Here is a 25,942-nt window from a genome sequence, read left to right as displayed (position 1 = left end):
GGAATAAATGTGATGTCAATAATGACACAAACCAAATGATCCCGGGCACGAATCTCTTCCTTGAAGATCAAGAGAGACCTTAAAGTGTTTATGTGGATTCCCGTTGAATGACGATCAAACAGTTATTAATAAATGTTGAAAGGTTTCTTTTAATTAGGCTATGTAAGGGTGGCTTTCGCTTTGATGCAACAATTCTAATCTTGATATAAGAAAGAAAGTGATCAAAGTACTTGTGAGACCGGTGTAGTCTGTTGAACAAGTAGGTAGGAATAAATTTTAAATAGCTTGGAAAATATAAAATCTCAACAAAACAAAAAAATGAAAACTGGATCCCAAGGGAAGAAATGTTATGGTGTTTAACAATTTCATAGGAATCACACAAAATAAAATTTGAGATTTCAGCTAGGTACATCCGTCAATTCTTTTGGTGAAAACTTGAGCAAATTAATTGTTCACCGTCAATTCAGATTAGGTGTTGAATTTTGGGTTTCACTCAGCTCGTAGTGGCACGAAACTAAGATCATAAACATAGATGTTGTGTAACCATAAACCTCAGTGGTAATTTCTGAGAGTCTCAAGGGGTACATTGATGAAACGAATGTAATGGAGAAATGTGATGGAGATGGTGTAAGAAATTAAAGTACCTCTGCTGCGAAAATAAGGACCAAGCAGAAAACTCTTATCTCATGTGAGAAGAGAGTGAGGTAGCTCTTGATTAGAATAAATGTGACAGCCTAATTGGGAAGACAAGGTTTGTTTATACCAAGTCATTAAGGCTTTTATTCAGAATCTTATGAGGCTTGAGACACATACAACAGCATGCTTCTAGGGACACTTAAGTAATCCAACAATTATATCCCCATAAACGAACGAACACTTAAATAAAAGAAGAAAATATTTTTGGAGTTTTTGATATATAAAATAAAAAAGAAAATAAAAAAAAATTAAGCAAGAAAGAAAAGAATAAGACTTAGAAAGAGAAAAAAAAAACTTTGGAAAAATTTGGTAACCGAACCCGAACGTTCGGTTGGTCTCGGTTGAGAAAAATGTGAAAAACCGAACCCGAGCGTTCGGTTGGTTTCGGTTTGGGAAAATTTTGAAAAACCGAACCCGAGCGTTCGGTTGGTTTCGGTTTGGGAAAATTTTGAAAAACCGAACCCGAGCGTTCGGTTGGTTTCGGTTAAAGAAAATTTTGAAAAACCGAACCCGAGCATTCGGTTGGTTTCGGTTAAAGAAAATTTTGAAAAACCGAACCCGAACCTTCGGTCAAGGAATTGACAGCCGCCAGTGGTGCTTTTTCTGTCGAGTCCACATCCTCCAAGGTCTGCATCTAAGTAGGCTTGAACGAAGAAGCCTGAGTTGGAAGGATACCATAGACCTAAGGAGGTGGTTCGCTTCAGATAGCGTAGAATGTTCTTTACTGCAAGCATGTGAGGTTCGCGTGGGTTTGCCTGAAATCCAGCACAATAACACACAGAAAACATGATGTCAGGCCTGCTAGCAGTAAGATACATTAGTGAGCCTATCATTTGACGATAGAGCATGATATCAATAGCCGGTTTGTCTAGGGATGGAGTTAGTTTGGTGCCGAATGCCATTGGGATTTTGACTTTAGAGTCTCCCATCATTCCAAACTTTGCTAGAAGAGTCTTCGTGTAAGCTTCCTGATTGATAAAGATGCCTTCAGGTCCCTGTCTAATATTTAAACCAAGGAAAAAGTTAATAGGACCCATTGAGCTCATTTCAAATTTAGTCTCCATCAGCTTTCTGAATTCAGCTGTTAGGCTGGGATTCGTTGAGCCAAAGATGATATCATCGACGTAAATTTGAACGATCATAAGGTGGTTACCTTCCTTTTTACGAAAGAAGGTTGGGTCAACCGAACCTTGTTTGAATTTGGACATCTTTAAGAATTTAGTTAGCGTTTCATACCAGGCTCTCAGAGCTTGTCTGAGTCCATACACAGCTTTATCCAGAATATAGCAATGATTTGGATATTTTTCATTTACGAACCCAGGAGGTTGCTCCACATACACTGTTTCTTCGAGTTCTCCATTAAGAAATGCACACTTGACGTCCATTTGGAAAAATTCAAAGTTTTTGTGGGCAGCATAAGCTAGAAATATTCGTACAGATTCCAGCCTAGCTACAGGAGCGAAAGTCTCTTCATAATCAATCCCTTCCTCCTGGCAATATCCTTTTACTACCAGACGAGCTTTGTTCCTTATAACGTTCCCTTCCATGTCCATTTTATTTCTAAAGACCCATTTGAGACCAACAACCGAGGCATCTGGAGGAGTTGGAATGAGGCGCCAAACTTTGTTCCTTTCAAATTCGTTCAGTTCGTCTTGCATCGCTTGAACCCAATCGGAGTGATCGAGAGCAGTGTTAACTGTCTTCGGTTCAACTTTTGATACGAATGAGTTAAACATGCAAAATTCAACTTTGGAAAATAAGGATGTCTGTTTTGCCTTGAGTTGTGATCGGGTTAGAACCTTTTCAGAAACATTGCCAACAACTTGAGAGATAGGATGATCTCTGGTCCATTTGGTAAGAGGAGGGTAGTTTGGATCAAAGGTTGGGTCTAGTTCAGCATTAATCATTTCTTCTGGCTCGGATTGGCTTTCGTAGTCGAGTGACATATCAGCTTGCTCCCCCTCGATAGATGGTCTTTCTGGAATGCTTTGAGAAAATTGAGGTTCAGAGGATGCTTGTGGTGCTGGGCTTTCAGGCGTTGATGCACCATCGGATGGTGAATCACTTTCGGTTGAAGAAGTTCTTTCGGTTGGAGAAGAACTTTCAGTTGCAGTTGGAGAGCTTGGCTCCCCCTCAACATGTGAGGTCGGCTGAGTTGATGATGGTTGATCCTCCCCCTCGACTGAAGCATCGTTTGATGGAGGTTTGTCAGAATTCGATCCTCCTTCGTTCATTCTCCTAGCAGCTTCTTCGACAATTTGCTTCAAATGGTCTACCTTGTTGTCTGCTGCTCCTGCTTCTAAGAGAGTAGCTTTCTCTGGTTCGTCAAATAGCTCCATAAACTTCTCGAATAGATTAGCGATCGAGACTGTGACTTGGCCAGTTTGAGGAAAGATTTCCCCAGCTGTGTCTTCTTTGGCCTGTAGCTTTTTGACATAGCTATCGTCGAAAGTCACATAGTAAGTCTCTTCGATTTTCTCGAACGCTTATTTAGAACTCAGTATGCTTTGGAAGTGAGAGAGTAGCCCAGAAAGATTCCCTCGTCGGCTTTGACATCAAACTTGTTGCGGTGTTCTTTAGAGTTAAAGATGAAACACCGTGAGCCGAACACGTGGAAAAATTTCACATTAGGCTTTCTGTTGTTGAACATCTCATAGGGTGTGAGCGTGAATCACTTGTTGAGATAAGACCTGTTCTGTGTAAAACAAGCAGCAAAAATAGCATCAGCCCAAAAATAAAGAGGTAAGGAAGCGAAACTTAGCATTGTTCGGGCAGCATCACACAAAGATCGGTTTCGTCTTTCGACAATTCCGTTCTGTTGAGGTGTATAGGGAGCTGAGAAGTTGTGACTTATTCCCTTTTCTGCCAGAAATTCTTCAAATTCTCTGTTTTTGAATTCCAGACCATTGTCGCTCCTGATGTTGCGAACGACCTTTTTGAGCTGTACTTCAATTTGCTTGATGAACACTTTCAGCTTATGAGTCGCTTCAGATTTGAGCTTTAGAAAGAACACCCATGTAAATCGCGAAAAGTCATCAACAATAACAAGAATATACTTGCTACCACCGATGCTTTCGATAGATGATGGACCACACAAATCAATATGAAGTAATTCGAGTGGTTCAACAACTTTCGTGTTGATTATAGATGGATGACTTTGACGACTCTGCTTCCCCATTTCGCATGCAGCACACAAATGATCTCTGTCGAACTTGAGCAATGGAAGACCTCGAACATGACCTCCAGTGACAAGTTTGTTGATATCTTTAAAGTTGAGATGAGAGAGTCTTCGGTGCCACAACCAGCTTTCGTCAGATTGTGCTTTTGATAACAGGCATATAGTTGGGTTTCCTTTGATGGGTTTAAGGTTTAGAGGAAACATTTCACCCTTACGCTCCGACTTGAGAATTACTTTCTTTGTCTTCTTCTCAATAATTTCAAAACCTTCATCGTCGAATAAGACTTTGAGACCTGTACCTCCAACAAGCTGAGATACACTGATGAGGTTGTGTTGTAGCCCCTCTACATATGCCACTTTCCTTATAGTGAAATCACCATTGGTAATCATTCCGTATCCCTTTATGGTGCCGAAAGAGTTATTCCCAAACTTGACGTTGCCACCATTTGAAAGAGACCTGTATTCCCTGAGCTCTTCTTTCCTCCCTGTCATGTGACGCGAGCAGCCACTATCGATGTACCATTCTTCGTCAAACTGCTCGTCATTTATAACCTGCAAAAATTAAGCAGATTTAGGAACCCAAAGTTTCTTGGGTCCTCGTGAGCCTTTCACAGGTACAGGAACAGTAAGAGAGATGTCAAGAAGATATGTTCGTTTTATTAGTGTTGTTTCATCTTTCCTTTTAATGGTAAAAACTTTGATTTTATTAGGATTAGGTGCATTCGGTTTAGAGTCTGGTTTGGATGTTGAATCCTTCTGTTTGCCTTTTTGTTCAGCTGACGAATGAGATTTTTGAGAATGAACAGAATGAACTTTTGAGTGAGATGGAGATGAATTGGAAGAATTAGAAGAATTAGATGAGTGAGAATGAGAGGGCTTAGATTGAGATAACTTCTTGGCTGAAGACTCTAGGTGACCCTTTTGCTTTTGATCATTGGTGGGACTGACCTTAGAGTTTTGATCTCTTTTGACTTCAGAACCGAACCTTTGCTTTCGGTTGGTATCATCTTCTGAACCGAACCTTGGTTTTCGGTTGGATTCGTTCTCTGAACCGAACCTTGGCTTTCGGTTGTTGTGGCTCTCGTGCTTTTTAACAGGATTATTCTCAAACTTTAGATTCTTGTCTTGATGTGACAAATATGCATTTTGGGATTGCCAGAATTGTTTCCTTTCAGAGAGATTCTTCCTGTATCTCTGGTTTCTTTCACGTTTCTGATTCCTCATTTGCTTCGGTTGATGATGGATATTGGCTTTCATTTTCGGTTTCTCTTTGGCTGGTTCACTTTGAACTGTGGGAGTTTCACTTTGAACTGAGGAACTAGAAGGAATGTCTTCTTTTTCCGAACTTCCATTTTCTTGAGGAATGTCTTTCGTACCACTGGTGTTTGGCTCATCGAAATTATATGGCTTGTTCAAGGGTTCTGGTATGTATCTACCTTTACTCATCCATGAGGTTCTTTCTGATAAGCCTACCATTTCATTTGCATTATCGATTGGAGCTGACCAGAAGTATTCATCGCAGCCATCAGCATTGTCTTCGTTTACAATAGCTGTGAGTTCAGCAGTCTGATGTTCGGTTACTCCTGTGACCTTGTACACTTGATTTTGGAGTGGTCCTAACCTTTTGATATACAATTGCTTTCTCAGCTAAGATCGGGGAATTTTGTTGGGACAATCGAGCGAACTCCACTGAATTTTCTGAAATTAGATTCTTGTGGTTTTCAGGTTCGCTTTTCACAAATTCTGAGCAGTCAACCGTGTCCTCTATAGAAATTTCACTCATATTTTCATCCTCATTAAGCTCAGAGGCATATTCAACATCAATTTTGTTTTCTGAGCTCAAGTTGGCATTTAAAGAGTCAAATTTTTGTATGGTTTCGGTTCGCAGTTTAAGTCTATCATTTTCATCCAAAAGGTTTTTAAGCATGTCCTTATGGTCCTTGGATTTAATGAAAGATTCTATTTTGTCCAGTCCATACATATAGGTCGGATTGACGTCATCAGATGATATCACACTCTCACAATTATAAGCTTCGGCATCAATTTCATCCTCATTAAACTCAAGGAAGGGCGAAATCATGCGATGAATCTTTTGGCCTATTTCACAGTCCAAGTGAAGCTGAGTAATATTAGTGTAAAGACGTTTTACAATCAAACAAAAAACATTACGTTGTTTTAACAAATTTAAATTGTCTCTTTGTAAGTAAATGTTTTCATCTTTTATTTTAATTAATTCAGACTCCTTCAACTCGATCCACATGCACCGCTCCTCACTCTTCGAAGACACCCTGCTTAATTGATCAGTTAGGTTAGAATTGGTGACTCGAGTTTGAGTTAAACTACTATCTAGATAAGAAATTCGTGAATTAACACTTTTTAGTTCTTTTTCATATGAGGATTGTGGTACTTTAAACGAAACAAAAACCGATTGTATCTTCTTGATCAGTTCATCAAGTTCGTTGAACTGCACGCTGAGCGGTTTGGCTGTAAAGCACATATCCTGTTGCTCCTTTGGTTCATTGCTTCCACCATCAGTGTTGTATCCCCTCATCTGAGATACATCGGACACCATGAAGCACCGTCCTCCACTGCTCTCCTCTTTTGCCACACAAGCCTTTCCATGGGAAGGCTTCCTCACTTCATCGTCTTCTGAGTCGGTTGACCAAACTTCCACTCCACCGAACTCGTCATCAGCAACCGAACCCTGCACAATTAGAGCATTCATGGAAGGGTTAGCGGTAGATTTCTTCTTCCTCATCTCATCAAGCTTTTTCTGCAGCAAAGCTTCCTCATCCTTTTCCTCATCCTTTTCAACCATCTTTTTGAGGACACAATCCTTAGCATAGTGGTTTTTCCCTCCACAGTAGTAACAACTTACTCCAGAATCACCATCTGCCTTCGGTTCCTTCTTGGACTCTTCAACCTTCGGTTCATTGTTAACCTTTTCTGAGCTATAACTCCCCTGCCAGTTTCGGTTTTTATTGATGGGGAATCACTTCTTAATGAACCTCTTGGGGTTAGACACCATCATAGCATAATCCTCAGACGTGAGGTCATACTCCTCCAAGTTGAGGTCTTCGTCCTCCATCACAACTTTACTTTTTGATAGGAGGGCCAGCGAACCAAGACTTGAGACAACATTCTTTTCCTGTAGCACAATCTTCTCCTGAGACTTGACAATACCCACCAGTTTCGCCAAAGAATATGATTTAAACTGCTCATGGGCTTTAACTGTAGACACCACTGCTCTCCACTCTGACCTTAGACCATTTAGAAACGTAACCTTCTGCTCGATAAGCTTCCTTTCGATGTCATGTTTGATCATCTTGCTGAGAAGATGATTGAAGCGATCGAACGTTTGGGTCATAGTTTCTTCGGCTCCTTGCCTGAATTCTCCAAACTCAGATAAGAGCAAGGTTTGGATAGAGTGTTCAAGATCCTCGTCTGTAGAGTACAGTTCACGAAGCCTATCCCAGACTTCCTTTTTCGTCTTGCATGAGCTTACCAACCTGAAAGTGTCGGACTGAAGGGCGAATCTGATCAATCTTAACGCCTTGATATTGCACTGGAATTTATCCTTTTCATCTTGCGCAATATCTTTAACATCCTTCAGCAGATCATTGTACTCCTCTTGAGTTTTGATAATCCTCGACGTTGCAGAGTGAGAAAACGGTCCATTGATAATTGCTTCCCATATGAGGTATCCATTATCCTCAGATCCTATAACATAGTCTTCGAAGTGATGCGCCCAGACTTCATAATCATGGGTATATAGGATGGGAATCTTCGTGGTTGAACCAATGCTGTTGGAAATATTGATGGGATTCGATTGCGTCTCGTCCATAATGATCAAATAACCTGTTTAAAGATCAGACTTGTAATAAATCAGATTAGGGCAAAACAATAAATATCAAGATACGTCAATAATGAGATGACGGCTCAATAAATATCAGTAATTGCGGAAAAACCCTAATTGAAACCTTTTCACAGAAAAGAAGTGTATCGATTACACAACCTCCTGCTCTGATACCAATTGATGTGATTAAAAGTTAATCTTGAAGATCGATTAGATCTTAAACAGGTAAATAATGATTAAACAGTAAGAACACGAAAATAAAGAACAAGTCAAGAATGAATCAAACGTATCGAATGATTGTAAAATAACCCTCAGAAGAGCTCGATTAAGAACATCAACTGTAGAAGGTTGGAGGTTTACAAGAACAATGAAAGAAATCTGTAATACTATCGTAAAGCTATCAATCGATCTATCAAAACTTCTCTAATCATTAACCTAATATTCATGCAAGCATATTCTTATATAGTAAACCTCACAAGCTCACGGTTGGACAGGCCCAAACCGAAGCACAAAATAAATGGACTAACAACCGAGCCCAATGACGCAACACATAGACGAATCTTCAACCCAACACTTCTTCTTCGGACAGTCTTTCAAAATATGCCCCTCTTCATTACAACCAAAACACATCCTTTTGTTGTTCGGACACTCATTGGCAAAATGTCCAACCTTTCCACACTTGTAGCAGGTTACATCCTCACTACATTTCCCAAAGTGCTTTTTCTTACACTTATCACACCACTTCGCTTCGCCTCCCTTTCCTCCAAAGTTTTTCGAATCAGATTTCGAAAATTTTCCCTTCTTACCGGAACCAGATGTTCCCTCAAACTTTCTCTTCTCACCAAGCTCAACCTTGTCAGTGGTTCTCCCCTTAATCATGTTCTCAACAGAATTGGCAACCCAGATAGCTGCCTCTAGAGTATATGCCTGACGTACTGGCACCTCGTACTCCCATGGGAGTCCCTTCGCATACCGGTCCACCTTTGTCAGCTCATCTGGAATGATACGCAAGGCAAACTCCATCTTATCGGTGAAGTTATTGGTGTATTCATCAACTAACATGCTACCTTTCGTTAATGCCAAAAACTTATTCTCCAACTCCAACAAATTTTGGGCCGAGCAAAACCTGCACTTGAACTGCACCAAGAACTCTGCCCATGACAATTGCAGTGGATCATTAGGGCTTAAGGTCTTCCCTAGAGTGTTCCACCAACGAACGGCTCCACCTCAGAACTGACGCACTGCATAGATAGTCTACAACTTGCCTCTGCAGCCACAAGTCATGAAATCTAACTCCATTTCGGAGATCCAATCCATAACCCCAATCAGATCCTCCTTTCCATTGAAGGTCGATGGTTTGCAAGTCAGAAAGTCTTTGTACTTGCATCCCATTCCATCATTCCTTCCATCATGGTTGTCTTGCCTAACTATCGGTGGGTTGGCTTGACCAATAAACCCACTGAAGTTTCCACCTTCCGAGTGCCCTTCATTTAATTCGGGCTCTTCCACCCGAATAGACAGTTCTTCACGACTCTGTTGAAGCAACCGTCTAGTTTCATCCATCTGACGATCCAACATCGTTTGAATCATCATTTGCACACCAGCCATGGTTATTGGCTCAGGTGTTGCTGCTACGACAGGTATTTGTTCAATCACTGGTGGTTGATTCCTGTTTTCATCAGCATTTCCAACTCCACTTCTTGTTCTCACCATTTTGATCTACACACCGGATAAGGTGAAATTAGATCCTCAATCACGATAGATATTTAAATCATCCTTATCATTCCGAAACGTTTACATGCTAGTTCTAATATCGTAGACGTACACTTACAATCCTACACACATAAAGTTTCTAGATCCGGTCGGCAATAGACCATAGATCCGAAAAAATAATATCATATATGGCAACATATAACATTTAGCACATAAAGCATTTTAGGCAACTTTCCTAAAATAAACTAGTGCTCGTGTCTAAAATATCACAGACACACATCTCAAAATTTCACTTAGCATTCTAAGTTTAAGTCTAGAAATCCTACAAATTCCTAGTTCGCTTAAACTAATGCTCTGATACCAACTGTGACATCCCCAAAATCTCGGCCAGAAAAGACCGATTTTCATTTATGCTTTTAAAATAATTTTAGAGTAAATCCTTTTGATTTGAAAAAGAGTTGCGGAATTTGTTCCCAAAAACAAAACATGATAAAACAATGTTTACCAAAGCATTTCATAAAAGAAATGTATTTTCATTATATAATCAAAACTCGGGATGTCATGTTTCCATACAGACCAATAAGCATAAACGATAACATTATAAGTCATTCAACAAATATATACATATACAGACTTGTAAGGAAAACAACTTCATGGTTCGTCCACCTTATGCCCTCGCGCCACTTCCTGTAATACAAATAAAACTGAGTGGGTCAGGCTTGGCAGCCTGGTGAGCACATAGGGTTTTCAACCCACAATAAATAATTATATTTAATTCCACCAACCAATCAATAACCCAATTACCCATTCCCATTATTCTCACTTTATGTCCCCAAGACAACTAACATAAGGGACCTAGTCTAAGAATATTTCATCGGGGCGAGAACACATGCTTCGGGGGTTCCTCAGCAATATAAGTCAAATAAGGCAACCATGAGGGGGGATGGAGTACAGCGAATGAACACCCAAGTTCATTAACACCTACAGGTGGCGATCCTGCTAATGTTTCCACACGACTGTCTAGAAAAGTCCGTGGTCGTCATCTAAACTCCGCTAGATGACTAAATCAAACAACAACGAGGCCTCTCATCTGTTTATTACACACCAACTATCTACCCATGTTCTACCCAACATATTAGTAGATAAAATATGCATTTTTATACATGGATAAAAACCTGTATAGCATGCTTTGATCAATACATATTCCACATAACAAATGAGGCACACACACATAACACGTATTTCATAGAAAACAAATCAGATCCATGAGATAGAAGAGAGTGAATATACATTCACACATATAACACAGATATACCCATAACATGTATTTCGTATAAAATACTTTATAATTATGCGTTAGAAGAAAATAACCACACACTCACGCATATAAACAACAATATACTTAATACACTTAAACCATACTTGTATTATTATCGTGTTTATGAAAGGTAGTATACACTCACTTGATCAGAAGATGATCAGACAGCACTACGTCTTGCAGAAGTAGTAATCCTCAGCAGATCTGGAAGATCTTCACAAAAATCGAACTTCTCTTGGGCAGAGCTTCGGCTCGGGAATCGCACTTCTCGGGATCTTCGGGATCTCGGGACTTGCTTCGGGGCTCGAGAATAATACCGACGCTTCGGGGTAATTCTGGCACGTAAATCGAGGTAAATCGGGAGAGAGAAGAGAGAAAAATAGCAATTGAGTCGGCTGCCTTCGGATCCTATTTATAGAGGCTGGAACCTCGGAGTACGCGGGGCGTACTACTCCGAAATCGTCACTGCTTACGTATTCGAAGTGCTCGAGTGCAAGTGTCGACATTCCTCGGTGTACGCAGGGTGTACACGAGTACGCGGGGCGTACTTCGGATGAGTCCGATGACTCCTCTTCAGATAATGCCGGATTTTCCAATTAAATTTAAATACAAATTATTTAATAAACTTCAGAAATTCATATCTTCTTCATACGAACTCCGTTTTCGACGTTCTTTATATCCACGCGAAGGTAAGACTACGCTCTACAACTTTCGTTTAGACTACGTCGGCTAATTTTAACTTTATTATTATTATTTATTTTTAATAGGCAAGGACAGAAAAACTTCGTTATAAATTCATAACTTCTTCGTTTGACGTCCGTTCTCGCCTAACTTTTTATCGCTTCGATACCAACAACCAGATCTTCAATTCTCGTTTAGATTGCTTCGGCTAAAAACTGCTCGATCTCAAATCGAGTATTTCAGGCTGCATACCGCTAAGCCGAAACTTCGATAAATAATAACTTCCTCATACGAAGTCAGATTTGGGCGTTCTATATATATTCGGAAACCTCGTTTCAACCACTACAACATTAACCAAAGATATCAAGTTTATTTTACACTTAAATTTCGACGCTTATTTTTATTCTTAATTAATCCAACAACATAATTAAGCAATTAAGCACAAAACCCATAATACTCAAATAATACAATCTTATTATTTCAAAACGGGTTACAAAGGTTAACCTAGACTATTACATTGCTAAAAATGGAAAGCCCGAAAACACAGGCGTTACAGTTGTAGATTGCCTAAGGGTTTAAACATAGCAATGGTTTGCTGCAACATTCATGTGTACTTGAAAAATAGGGATTTTAAGTATTGGATTAAACCACACTCAAAAAATTACTTCATGGAATTTATCACGAGTTATTCTGAGACGATAATATCTTATAATCTTTAAACGGAGATATATGAGTCGTGGTTTACAAATCAATTGTGCATTGATAATATGTAAACGCATCAGTAAGTTGATGTTATAAAACACATTATTGTGCATGATTTGATGTGTAAATAGTACAAACATATAAGTCTAAGTTTATCTGCTCCTTTTTATTGTTAAAAGTAAAAGGATATATCCTTGGGCCCTCGATGATTTGGTGTTGACTTATAGTGTCGGGCCCGACTAAGACTAAATTGATGTGTTCGATTAACTAATTCTTTGTCATTACAAATCAGAAATCGGGAAACAAAGTAGTGGATAACGAGATTAATTTTTTTCCATGTCTCATGTCCACATGATATCTTGATTATATGATCACTTATCTTAGGACACGTCTCTGACTAGGTTAGAGTTCGACAACGGCTTTTGAGAGATACAATTTGCTAATCAGTTTTAGAAGTTATACAGGAAACTATAATTATTAGACTTATCCAAGTGGGATACTATTGAATTATGTGTCTAAGACTATAACTATTATTTGTATATACTTAAATTGATAGTAGCACGGTCCTTTTGGGTTGCCTTCAAAACTAGCAACTAGACACGATGATTTTGGAGAAAGAGGTTGATTTATTATTCGATTAATAAATTGAAATAAATAATTTGTTAATATATTATGAGAATAATATATTAATTAGAAATATTAATATTTTAATTAACATTTAATCATAAATTAATTGGAATTGATTTTGGGATTAAATGAATTAATTAAAATGCAGGGACTAAAGTGCAATTGTTCAATACTTGAGCAAGATGCAATCTAGGACCCTCTATTAGGCTTGGATGGTTTCTTCATTCCTAAGGGATTCTAGAATAATTCCTAGTGGATAAACAAGAAAGTGGATCATTACCTAGTTTAAGATAATTTTGGATTAGGATTTATCTAAGGTTTCCTGACTGCACCATATATATACAACCTCAACCCTAGAATTTTTGGCCACCTTGCTTCTTGAGAAGACCTAGCCAAATTTTCTAGCATCTCTCATCCCTCTCAATCATCTTCCTTTGCTAGTGTTGGGTGTGAACCACTAGAGGTGTGACGTTTGTGACGTTTGCTCTCAAGGCTTAAAAACACAAGGATTTTACATTGTTATTACTAAATAGTAATTAAGGTATGATTCTTCTAACCCTATTTGTATTTTTTTTGAAAATATGCTAGTGTTATAGGGTTTCTATTTTTTTTTGTTCACGTTGTATGTGTTGGATTAGTGTCTATGCCTGTAACCATATTTGGTAAGTATTGACCCGATTGTGCATGGTCCTTTTGGGTTGCCTTCACCAAAGCAACTTGACTGGAGAAATTAAATAGAGAAAGAGGTTATTATGATTTATTAATATGTTATAAGAATAATATATTAAAGGAAAAATCATATTTTTTTTAATTAATATTGGTCAATAATTAATTTGGAATTAATATTATGATCAAGTGTAATTAATTAAACTAGAGGGGCTGAATTATAATTATGTGATAGTTGCAAAATAGGGCAATGGTTATCCTTATTATAGGTTGGACGAATTCAAGGATAAGATATCCTTGAAATCGTCCAAGGGATAAGAGGATAAGGGTTTTTCAAGGCTTATCTTATGATTGCTTGGTGGGCAAGCAACTGAATAAGGATAAGGACTAAAACCCTAATCTCAACCCTATATAAAGACCCCTAGGCCTCATGAATTCATGTACTTTCTTCTAAGAGATCCCAAGGCCGATTTCTACCTCTTCTCCTCTCTCTCTCTCTCTCTATAGCTTCTCCAATTGCTTGTGGTGTTTGTGAGCCATTAGAGGCACTACACTTGTGGTGCTTGCTTTCAAGACTTAGGGTTTGAAGATTTAAGTTGTTATTGCAATATAACAACAAGAGGTATGTAATCTAACCTTATATATGAATTTCGAAAATAGCATGCTACATTAGGGTTTTATTCTTGTGTTCATAATGTTGTGTATCTAATAGTGAAAACATAGATCCAAATTAGGGTTGCATGCACACATATGATTGTTTGTATAAAACCCATAAGTGGTATCAGAGCCTTTGGTTAACTTGTTTTCAATTAGCATTATACAATTGTATGAACTTGACATATTAGGGTTTATAGCCAATAAACCCTAAGAGGCATGAAATTTCTAGATTAGGGTTTCCTAACCCTAATTTGAGAAAATTGTAGAAAGGTTTTTTGAATCCTTTCCTTTAATTCAAGATTTCGAAATCTAGGGTTTGCAAACCCTAATATTTCGAAATTAGCCTCCTTCCCGAAGATAAATCCTAAATTTTAGGGATTTGGATAATCTCATATCTTGTAATTATCCATTAATAGTTAAATATGGTAATTAAAGATCTTGAATTATCTCATCCCTATTTTTGAAATTTAGAGGGATTTAAGGGTTTAGGATAAGTTAAATGGTTAAATGGTAATTATCCTCATGATTTAGATAATCCCTTATGATTTGATAATTCAAATTAAGAGTTTAATTTAAGATAATTATTAAATCAAGATTTTAATATTTAAAAATTTTAATTTAAGTGGTATTAAATTTCGAAAATTTTAAATTGAAAATTAAAACCCTAGTATTTTGAAATGTTTAAAATACACCCTATACTATTATATTATTACAACCTTAATAAATATATATGTATGTATAATTAAAATGCTAGTCTTACCATTAGTAGACCTCATTCACGAAGCCAGTCTACAAGGTGGGTATAAGTTTGCTGCCTATAAAATGGCGCTTAATGGGTGTACACTCACACCCACCGCTTGCTTGACTGGTAGAGGGTCGTTAGCCGAACGGGTAGGATAGGGCAATCCTCTCTTCATTAATAAGTGTAATGAATCCATATAAAGTAACTAAACATTTTTTTACAAAATTCCCAATCCTAGTTACTTTAGGAAAACTGAATTGATGCAATCCCATAAAGTTACACTTTGCACCCTTGCTAAGAAGTTAGTGGAGCGTGTGTGGTTTACCGGCACACTAATTCGTTCTAAGCAAAGGTGGCAAAGGGTGATTCATTGTTTATCATAGTTCGATGGAGCGTGTGTGGTTTACCGACACGTCGAATAGGTGATTGTAACAATGAAGGCACCGTGTAGATTTGCATGGTTATTCACACCCACTTTGTGATTTCAATAGGTTACAATTTCAATAACTTATAAATAATAATATTTTGGAATTTTAGACGGGGCGAGTGATAAACGCATCAGATCGAAAGTGATCCATACTTGACCATTTTAATGAAATGTTTAACAGGTACGGGTCGCTAACGGATAAACGAATCATAAAACATGATCTAAACCCCTTAACTTTGCACAAGTTTAGAGCGTATCAGGGTCGAAACTCACTCCGTTGCCAGGTCTAGATACAACAAGTAAATAGGGTTACATCAGGGCCGGTCTAAACATATATGGGGCCCGGGGCGAAAAGAAAAAAAAAGTCTCTTAATGACAAATATAATAAAGAATCAAAAAAATTATCATTTATTCTTTACTATAAACACGTTTAATTAGCAATAACAAGCAAAACAAATCGTTTATTTTTTGAGGTAGTTTGAGTTTGAACTAACTTTAGTCTCTAAAAATCATTTTGGTAGTAATTGGTTTATATATATATATATATATATATATATATATATATATATATATATATATATATATATATATATATATATATATATATATATATATATAACTCATAAATTTTGGGCCTCTGCAGTTTTGGGCCGTGGGCGGTTGCCCGGGTTGCCCACCGAATGGATCGGCACTGGGTTACATATATGATTATCCTAAAATATTAAAATTTTGAAAAAGAATAAAAGAAATGATGAGACATGAAAGACATATTGTCAAAATAGGATGCAAGTAAAAAACGACCTTAGGTATGTTTGTTGATGTGCGATTAAAGTCCAATGTTTTAACTGGGTGAGATGATATAAAATATAGTTTGACGCTAGCATCATATTGAACGCTACCATTAGTTAGTGGTTTTTACAATATTTGATGGTTTTGGACTTTTCGTGTTCAACACATATTTTTTCTACTTGGCTTAACCAATAGTGGTTTTCAAATAAGATAAAATGAATCTCCATTTTCACACGCCAATAGCAACACCCAACTCTTCCGCAGTAATAAATACTAGCAGAGACGAAGAGCTGAAAGTAATAAACTAAATCGTGATATCTTCCAACCCATGGCTGAGCAAAAAGACGGAGAATCCAGAGGTGAGAAAACCCTTAAGGTTTGTGGTGGTGGTGAACCAATTAACGCCGGCGAGGAGGTTGAAGTGGCAAACAATGGCAGGCCTAGGGTCGACCCCGTTGGTCCTAACTTGATTGTGCAGAAACAGAGTTTAAAGGCTAACTCCTTTGTCTTTCTCTCTCTGCTGCTACTTTTCTCTATCGCTTCTCCTAAAGTGTCATCTGATGATCGTTATTGTGATGGTACGTAAATTTTTACGTATTTTTCAGTAACTTGTTTAGATTTTAGTGGGATTTTGAAAATTCTGTTACTATTATTTTCACCTGATATTAATCCGATTGGCTATATTCCGCTTAATTCAAATTTGATTAGTATTTTATTGTAATGCAAATTTGTCGTGTTATTCGTTGATATTATAGCCGACTTTCATATGACTTTGTTATCAGTGCTGATTTTCTGACGCTAGTCATGGATACATCGAGTTTTGCTGTGATTATCATCATGGGTACCGTTGTTATTTATTGCTTGCTTTTTCTTTCATCTGCGTTAGTAGGAGCTTTGTTGATGATATGAGCTTTTAAAATGCGTTCGACATATCATGTAACTAAAGAAGTTTTTGAGATTGATATATGTTTTTTTGTTGCTTTAGTCTACTATTTTTGATTTTATGTTTTTCATTAGATGGATGGGAAAGTCAATGGTTGAAATATGAAAGGAAGCAAGATGAGGACATGGTTGAAGAGGACCTTGTATGGTATGTTTTTAATTCTTCGTTATCATTTTATATAAACTTTTTTTTTTTAATTTAATTATAATTTTTGGTAATTTACTTCTATTTTTTATTTATTTATCGAGTCTAAGATATAACTGGATCTACATGGCAAATTTACCAAATGAAAGATTTGATACCATTTTTTTACATATTTTAGTAACAATTTCATGGAAACTAAGGCATTGGCGTGTCATGGTAATTTTGTCTGAATTATTTTATTTAGTCCCTCGTATTGTCTTACACCTAAGGACTTTTTCACCAAGGTTAAAATTGAATATCACGTAAAAGATAGATTTATTTTGAACGGAAAAATAGCTAATCTACTCAATTTTGTGAATTATCTTTTGATGACATCCAAGTGTACAAAAATGTTCATATTTTGTCCTTTTAATACAAACATTCATTCAGTACGAGGCATTAGTAAGTACATGTCTCCCTAAATCTTATCATGAAGACTAAGTAGTTACGTTGGTGACTATTTTGAAGGCAAGAGTTTGGACGGGACACAAATAGACTGGATTATTTTAGAGTTGCTGCTTTTGATGTCCATGAAGACAATCATGTCATTGGAAATGGTAGTTATGACTACGGTGGTGGTAGAAGGGAACATGGTGTGGTGATGAGGCCAAACCTAGAGCAGGAAAGAGATGATAACCTCAATGACATGACTCAACAAGTTCCTAATGGGATTATTGCAAATGATGGTAGTGATAGTGGTGGATCTTTCGTCCAAATATGGAAACCTGAAAGCGATGGTGGTGGTGGTGAAGTTGGTGGAGATCTGTTGGTGGCGGGATGGTGGGAGAAGTGGTGGGTATGGTTGGCCTTGTGGAAAATAGTTTGAACTTTTTTTGTCATTCGGGATGGATGAATGTGGTTTTTTGATATATATATATATATATATATATATATATATATATATATATATATATATATATATATATATATATATATATATATATATATATATATATATATATATATATATATATATATATATATATATATATGGGAGCGTTCAATCAATAACACATTTTATTGCAAAAGTATTTCAGAACAAAGTTTGACCATATAATTTTTTTAAATTAAAATGATCATATAATATTAATATAAACCAAGAAATGAGTAAAACAAATTAAAAAAAAACCCACTAACCAACACCACTCACCACCCAAACAATACCATCCACCACCACCACCCGTTATCGTCACCCACCTCAACCACCCATCACCACCATCCCCACCCACCACCTATGAAAACCACCACCCAACATCATCACCACCATCCGCCACCGCCAACAACGACCATCATCCACCAGTACCCACCACCACCAACCCCACTCACCACCATCACCACCAACCGCCACCACCACACGCCACAACCACCACCCATCACCACCACCTGCCAACACTAACCATCACCACCGATCACCGACCACCCGCCACCATCACCACCACGCACCACCCACCATCATCACCACCACCCACAACAACCACCACCAACCCACCTCCACCACCCACCACTATCCATCACGACCGACCACATGTGATTATATGTATCCAATCACATATGATTTATATGAACAATATTCATTTTTGAGTTTTCATTTCAATAATTTTTCTCATATATTTAATCACATGTGATTATAAGTATTTAATCACATATGATTAATGTGGACATAAATTTGTTTTAATGTTCTTGATTCAATAGTTGTTCTCGTGTATATAATTACATGCGATTATATATCTATTTCATCACATATGATTTATTTAATTAAGAACGTGAAAACAAATCTTTTTCACATAAATCATATGTGATTAAATACACAAGACCAACTATTGAATTAAAAACGCAAAAATGAATATTGTCCACATAAATCATATGTGATTAAATACATATGATCACATGTGATTATATGTACCGAATCACATATGATTTATGTGGACAAGGTTGACTATTTCTTTCTTAATTCAATAGTTGTACTCATATTCTTAATCACATGTGATTATATGTATCAAATCATATATGATTTATATTTATAATATTCATTTTTTCATTTTGGATTCAATACTTTTTCCTATGTATTTAATCATATGTGATTGTATGTATTTAATCATATATGATTAATGTGGAAAAAGAAAAACTATTGAATCGAAAATGTGAAAATGAATCTTGTGTACAAAATCATATGTGACTAAATGTACAAGAATATCTATTGAAAAATAATGAGAAAACGAATATTTTCCATATAAATCATATCTGATTAGATACGTATAATCTCATGTAATTAAATTGTAACATCCAGACTCTCAGGTATAAATTTCAAAGCTTTATATATTTATGTTTTTAGACCTACTCGACAAGTTGGATGCCCCAAATCGTCATGTAGAGAAGGTTGAAGCCGTGTGGATTCTAGACCCTACTCGACGAGTTAAAGGACCCCAAGTCTACGAGTAGAGGTTGTGCATGAAAACCCTAATTTTTAAGGTTTACACCCTATTTAAAAGGACCTTAAGTCCTTCCTTCCAACCTCCTTACCACCCGTTCACGTCCAGAAGAAAACCCTAATCGATCTAACCCTATTTTTGAGTGTGTGTGTGTGAGGCTAAAAGTGTGTTTTTGGTGCATTTCTTGAAGAGGCTTGAAGATTTAGAGGCTTGGAATGTAACATCCCGTGTATTAGATAAATAAATAGATAAAGGCTAATATGAGTAAAAAAACCCTAAAATCAATAAAAACATCGCAAGGTGTTGGCCACGAGAAGTTAATTGTCATAATTTTTGAAGTTGGGAGTTAAAAGTGTAAGTTCCAGAGTAGTTCGTAAATATTTATGAAGTCAGGGGCTGTTTGGTGAATTATTGGGACTTAATTTGAATAGATTTTGGAAAGCAAGGACTAAATGGTAAATTCCACATTTAATTCTAAAAATTTCTGAGGGTAGGGGCTATTAGATAAATTTTGACTTAGTTTGAAGCAGGTATGGTAAGGAGGGGGTAGATGGGACAAAAACGTTTGGAAGTTTGGAAGGGAGCGGGGGTGTCTTATTTCCCTCCCGTATACGCGACTAACCCTAACCCTAGGGCATGAAACTTCAGCCGCCACCATTGAGTTGCCTTCTGTCGTCGTTGCAAAGCGAAGGTCTATCACCGCCGCTTAAGTGTCGACGCATGTCGCCCTCACGAAACCTGCTGCCGGAGGTATCGTGTGAAATCAGAAAACCGCCGAGACCGGTAAAGAATCGTGTGCGTCGCTGTGAATTTGGTGCTCGAGAAAGAAGCCTTCGGTAAGACTTCTAGCCACCCATCATTCTTCTTCTTCTTCGTTTCTCTTGGTTGGACGTCATGGGACATCGCCGTCTGCCGCCTGTGACTTTATGGCTACCATTTTTATCTATTTCGGTTATGACATCCACCTATGGGGTGGCTGCTTATGTGTGTGGCCTAATACTTAGGTTGTTCGCGATGTTTGGGGTGTTATATACGAGTAATAGACCGGAAAATCCACCACCACCATTTCAAGGTGGTGGCTGTGGATGTGTGTATTCAATGTGTGAGGTTGTTTATTTATTTTTCAACAGGAACCATCACCACCACCATTGGAAATGGTGGCTGCCCCCACCGACCACCATGAGCTGTCGCCGATCACCACCGCTCGAGGTGGCAGTGGGTGGTGCCCGGCCTAGTGGAACCCTAATGGACCTAGAAACTTAACCTTCTAATGGGTCGGCTCGTGATTGGGCCAGAAACCCTAATCAGGGTTTAGAAAACCCTAATTTTGGGTTTGTTGGTTTGGGCCTATTGGGAGCCGCTTTTGGACCAGTGGACTAAAGTTGTGAGTCATTCCAACTCTATTGTTTGATGACTTAGTGGGAAAAATGGACTTGATGGGTTATGTCCTTAATGGGTTAAGTGAGAACACTTAACCTTAATCGTCATTTCATGTGGAAACCCTAATTTTGCTTGGGCTTTGAATTTAGCCTTCTATTGGACTTTGATGATTGGGCTATTGATGGGTCATCCAAGAACAATCATCTAGACTAGAGTATTTAGATGGGCTTTGGGTTAAGGCCCATATGAGTGTTTAGGTGCAATTTGGAAACTTGGGACATACTTGGGCCATTAGTTGATTTTTGTGGACCGATTTGGTATTGGGCCTTGGTGCGCCCAATGGGCTTGAGTTATTTATGGACTGAATTAGCGGACCATATTTAGACCTAATATGTGAAGGTTTGTATTAAATCCTAATGGGGTTAATTGTGGGTTTGGCTTAGTGTTAGAAGCCGGAGTACAGCAACTGCATTTATAGGATCTGTTCGCCACCTGAGGTGAGTCTTCTCACTATAATTACTGGTGTGGTGACTTGTTTGTGACCGGTGGGTCTTATTCGTGTTATTGACCGGAGGGTCTTATTTACACTATTGACCGGAGGGTCTTAGTACATTATCGACCAGAGGGTCTTACTTGTTTATAATGTGTTATCTGTTATCGTGCATACTGTCTTTGTGACTTATGTTGTTATTGGAATCTGTGTATATATTGGTCTTATGTGCTTAGTTGAGTTGTGCATTTGTCTATGTGGTATATATGCTATATTATGTGATACTGAGACCAGACCGGAGGGTCTAACGAGCTGTGAGACCGGAGGGTCCGCACTGATACCGGACCAGAGGGTCCAACGAGCCGTGGGACTGGAGGGTCCCATTGAGACACATAGATCGAAGGGTCTTATAGAGTTATAGTCTCGAGTGGCTAAAGTGTTGTATGTGGTATTTTGGGGAACTCACTAAGCTCTGTGCTTACTGTGTTATGTGTTATGTGTTTCAGGTACTTCTCAGGATCACGGGAAGGCGACGGCTCGATTGTACACACGAGATGAAGAGTTATGTTTTGGAGGATCCTAGATTATTAATCAAACAATTTTGAATTTGTGCTTTGTTAATTTGATAAATGGGGATTTTTGTGTAATGTATTATGAGAATTTTTGTGATTTAAAAATGACAATTTTTTTTTTGAAAATTCACGATGTCACAAGTTGGTATCAGAGCCTTGGTTTGAGGGATTCAGATGTGCTCTCAGGTATATCTGATAAGAAAAATTTTCTAAAAAGAAATGTTTTTTTTTAAAACGAGTAAGAGTTTTAAAGATAATATGAGATGGAGCAGTGTGTACAATCAGCTAGAGCCCGAACGGTGATTTCCAAAAATATCATTATTTGATTGTATCATGAGATGCTTATGAGATATTTGAGCTGCATGCTAGATGATAGGCTAGGTATTTTAGAATTTAGGGCTAGAGTTGCCTGATTCTTGATGCCTTGGCCTAGGGGATGATATTGATTGATATTATATGCTATTTGCTATGTATGAGCTGAGTAGAAGTGCCTAGCAAGAAATTTTTAGAGAGAGTCTTGATTCGAGGAATAATCTAGGAGAGATACCTAGACGAGCATTTGAGAAATCTAATGACAGAGTAGCTAGAGATCCAAGAGAGGTAGATTGCCAGAGTTCGGTGATGCCTTCTGAGTAATGAGAGCAACGAGTGGAGTGGTATGCCAGAGAGGTTTATGTGCTGGTTATTTGATGCCCAAATGCTACTTGCTTTGTGCTTTGTGGAACTCTCGAATGATCGGCGTCAGCTACTAAGTGAATATGACGATACTCAGGAGGTAGATGGTTGGCATCACGAGGAGTTTTTTAGCAGCTGATCGTAGATATGTGTGAGAACAGAGAGAGTAATTCTAAATAGATGAGTGCACTGTTTAGAGGTGAGTATTCGCTAGAGAGCGAGCATATGTAATGGGAATGGTGATCGAGAACGTTGAGCAGTTACTTATAACATATGGGACACTCTGTGTGGAAAGTATGGGCAGATATGGCAGGTAATATGGGCCCGTACTATTGAAAGCAGAGGACCCATACTCGAACCAAGGAGAATTTTGGAGGTTCTAAGTAGCAGTATGAGGAGAAGTAAATGGTTCGGATACCATGATTTGTAGCAAAGTGTGTTTTCGCCTTTATCAGTTACCTGGTTGTGATTATTCATACTGGGAGTCGGGATGCGAGATTGCGGGGCCAGAGGGCCATGACGGTTGAGCTTAAATGGAGTATACCTTGGGTGGGAAAATTTGAGTTTAGATCTCGAGGGTTTTGACTGGTGGGGTGCCAGTTGGAGTCACAAGACTCAAATATAGGTGGAGATGATACATTATGGAGGATTGCAGTCTGAGTTAAGTGGTCGGCTGATGGCCTATGTGTAGCACCTGGTTCCTGGTACGTTAATCTTATTTGAGTGTTTTCCATTTTTAGCCTTGGACTCGGCGAGTCATAGGTCCGACTCGCCGAGTAGAGACGGGACCCGGGACACGTTTAAGTAGGCGACTCGGTGAGTCCATATCCTGGACTCGGCGAGTCACCAATGTTGGATGAAACCCTAAGTTTCAGGGGTTTGCACCCTATTTAAGCACTCATTTCTGCCACAAGCCAGCCCCCATTCACCCTCAGAGCCCTACACCTCGTTCAAGCCTTGTTTCTTGTGGAATTGAAGCCTTTGGTGTGTTCTTTTGAAGCTTTGGAGTGAGAAGGAGAGGAGAGCAAGAAGAAGAGGAGGAGGTCAAGCACCTTTGAGCAATCTTAGAGTGTTCACTAAGGTATGGCTCGTTTCCCCCATGTTTTCATACTTATGGCTCCATTAAAGCCCTTTTTGATCCATTTCTATGCTTATGTATGCTTGTGGACTCGTAATAAGCTGGGTAACTTCTAGATCTAGGTGAGATCGAGCTCCAGGAGCTTGGATCTACTGCCTTTATGGACCCATGTTGCATGTACACCCTAGATCTACCCTTTTTGGTGCATTTTGAGCCCTAAAACCCTCATTAGTGAGTATCTACACGTAAAGTTGGAAACTTTACGTGTTATTCATGCTCTAGGAACCCAGATCTGTGGATAACATAAGCTGGTTTCAAGCAAAATCAACCATATAGAGACTGCATGGTAGCGACTCGACGAGTCGTTCATCTGACTCGGCGAGTCTGCTCGCGAGTCTCCGAGTTTGTCCCTTTTTCGTTGTGTCGAGTAGAGTAGTGAGTCACGGGGTGTGACTCAGTGAGTTGGAAGCCGGACTCATCCATGAAGGAACTCGGCGAGTCATTTCCCTAACTCGGCGAGTTCAAGGCAATCTTCTTAGATCAAGAACAGACTCGGTGAGTTGTTCATACAACTCGGCAAGTCTCAGCATAAGTGTTCATCGGATGAAGATGAACTCGGCGAGTTGTTCATACAACTCGGCGAGTCTCAGCATAAGTGTTCATCGGATGAAGATGAACTCGGCGAGTTGTTCATACAACTCGGAGAGTAGGATGAAGGACTTGAACATTAGTTTGGAAGGAGAACACGTCGAGTCAACGCCTAACTCGACGAGTAGAGACGGGATCCAGGTCAGTCGATGTAAGAACCCGAAATTCTGTATCACTTCTTGTAACTCAATTTGTAATCCAATTCAATCAACCAACTGTCGTTTTCAAATCCAATTCCGATTTCGTCGTTTAATTAAGTCATTAATTTCATATATCTAAAATGACTTAATGGGTGTCTTAATACATTTAGAAATCATTTTAACACCCCATAATAGTTATCGGAACATTTCTATAATCGACCATATCGGGTTACGGCAACTTGGTCGGGTGCGACCAAAAGCCCCGTCTAACGCCGGTATCGGGTAGAATTCCGCCGTGTCCAATTCCCGAGCACTATATAAAGGACTCAAAGCTTCCATTTGAAGCTTTTGGCCATCTTTCCTTAATCACTCTCAAACCTCTCTCCTCATCCAAATCAAAGGTCCAAAAACAAAGATTTAAGGCACCAAATCAAAGAGGTAATATCCTTAACTTGTTATCTAACCTCTTTAGCCTTCAAATTGATGTTTAAACAAATATTTAGGACCTGGAACAAGTGTTTATGGCCAAGGCACATGATTGGGCCGTAAACACCTAAAAATGGGGTTTTAGAGCCACTAAACCCTTCCAAATCATTGTTGGGACTCAGATACGACTTTGAGGCTTGCAAATAGGGGCTTGAAACACCTTAAACTTGGATTTTGAGGGGTTAGCATGAGTTTAAGGCCAAGGTATGTTATTGGGCCGTAAATTCCTCAAACATGGGGAGTAAACACCTTTTTACATGTTAGATTGCCTTGAAACTCAACCTATGGCCTTGTGGTAAATCCTAGAACCATCTAAAAATAGTTTGGGGGCCTTAAACATAACAAAATACATCATACAAGAGTTTACGGTCATAGCACATACCTTTAGGCCGTAAACTCATAAAAGTGTGCCAAATGATGCCCTTAAACCATCCCAAGGCTTGGAAAAATTACTAGAATCACATGTGATTGCCTTAAGTGCCTCAAAACAATTATTCTTGACCATAGGAGATTTTACGGCCGTAAACTCCAAGTTTACAGCCGTGAACTACCTTTTAAATGGTATAAATTCATTTAGTTTATTCCAAGGCATTTTAGTAATCATTCCAACAATCCCCAAGTCCAAATGTGCCATTAAACACTCAAAATCACACCAACATGAGTTCACGGCGGTGAAATCATGTATATATGTGTTATGTGGCTGTAAACTCCCTAAAATGTTTACTCTTGGGGAGTAAAACTCAAATACCGAGTCCCTAGTACCATTACATGTCCGTAGATGTCACCCAGGTCACTCCAAACGCTTATTTTGAGGTGTTTAACCTCGTTGGAGTGTAATGTTCCATATAATTAGTAATTGTAAATCT

General features: G+C 38.4%; 1 protein-coding gene across 1 annotated transcript; it reads left to right on the top strand.

The window, feature by feature from the left end:
* Positions 1 to 16,194: 16,194 nt before the first annotated feature.
* Positions 16,195 to 18,031, top strand: LOC111913717 (uncharacterized). Its single transcript, XM_023909425.3, has 3 exons — positions 16,195 to 16,630; positions 17,070 to 17,142; positions 17,647 to 18,031. Exons 1-3 carry the CDS (start codon positions 16,381 to 16,383, stop codon positions 18,002 to 18,004), a joined length of 681 nt encoding a protein of 226 aa, XP_023765193.1. The 5' UTR covers positions 16,195 to 16,380; the 3' UTR covers positions 18,005 to 18,031.
* Positions 18,032 to 25,942: the final 7,911 nt, after the last annotated feature.

The sequence above is a fragment of the Lactuca sativa genome, chromosome 4 (genome assembly GCF_002870075.4).
Source record: "Lactuca sativa cultivar Salinas chromosome 4, Lsat_Salinas_v11, whole genome shotgun sequence".
In the NCBI taxonomy this organism is placed as follows: domain Eukaryota; kingdom Viridiplantae; phylum Streptophyta; class Magnoliopsida; order Asterales; family Asteraceae; genus Lactuca; species Lactuca sativa.
This window is presented reverse-complemented; position numbering and strand designations above follow the sequence as displayed.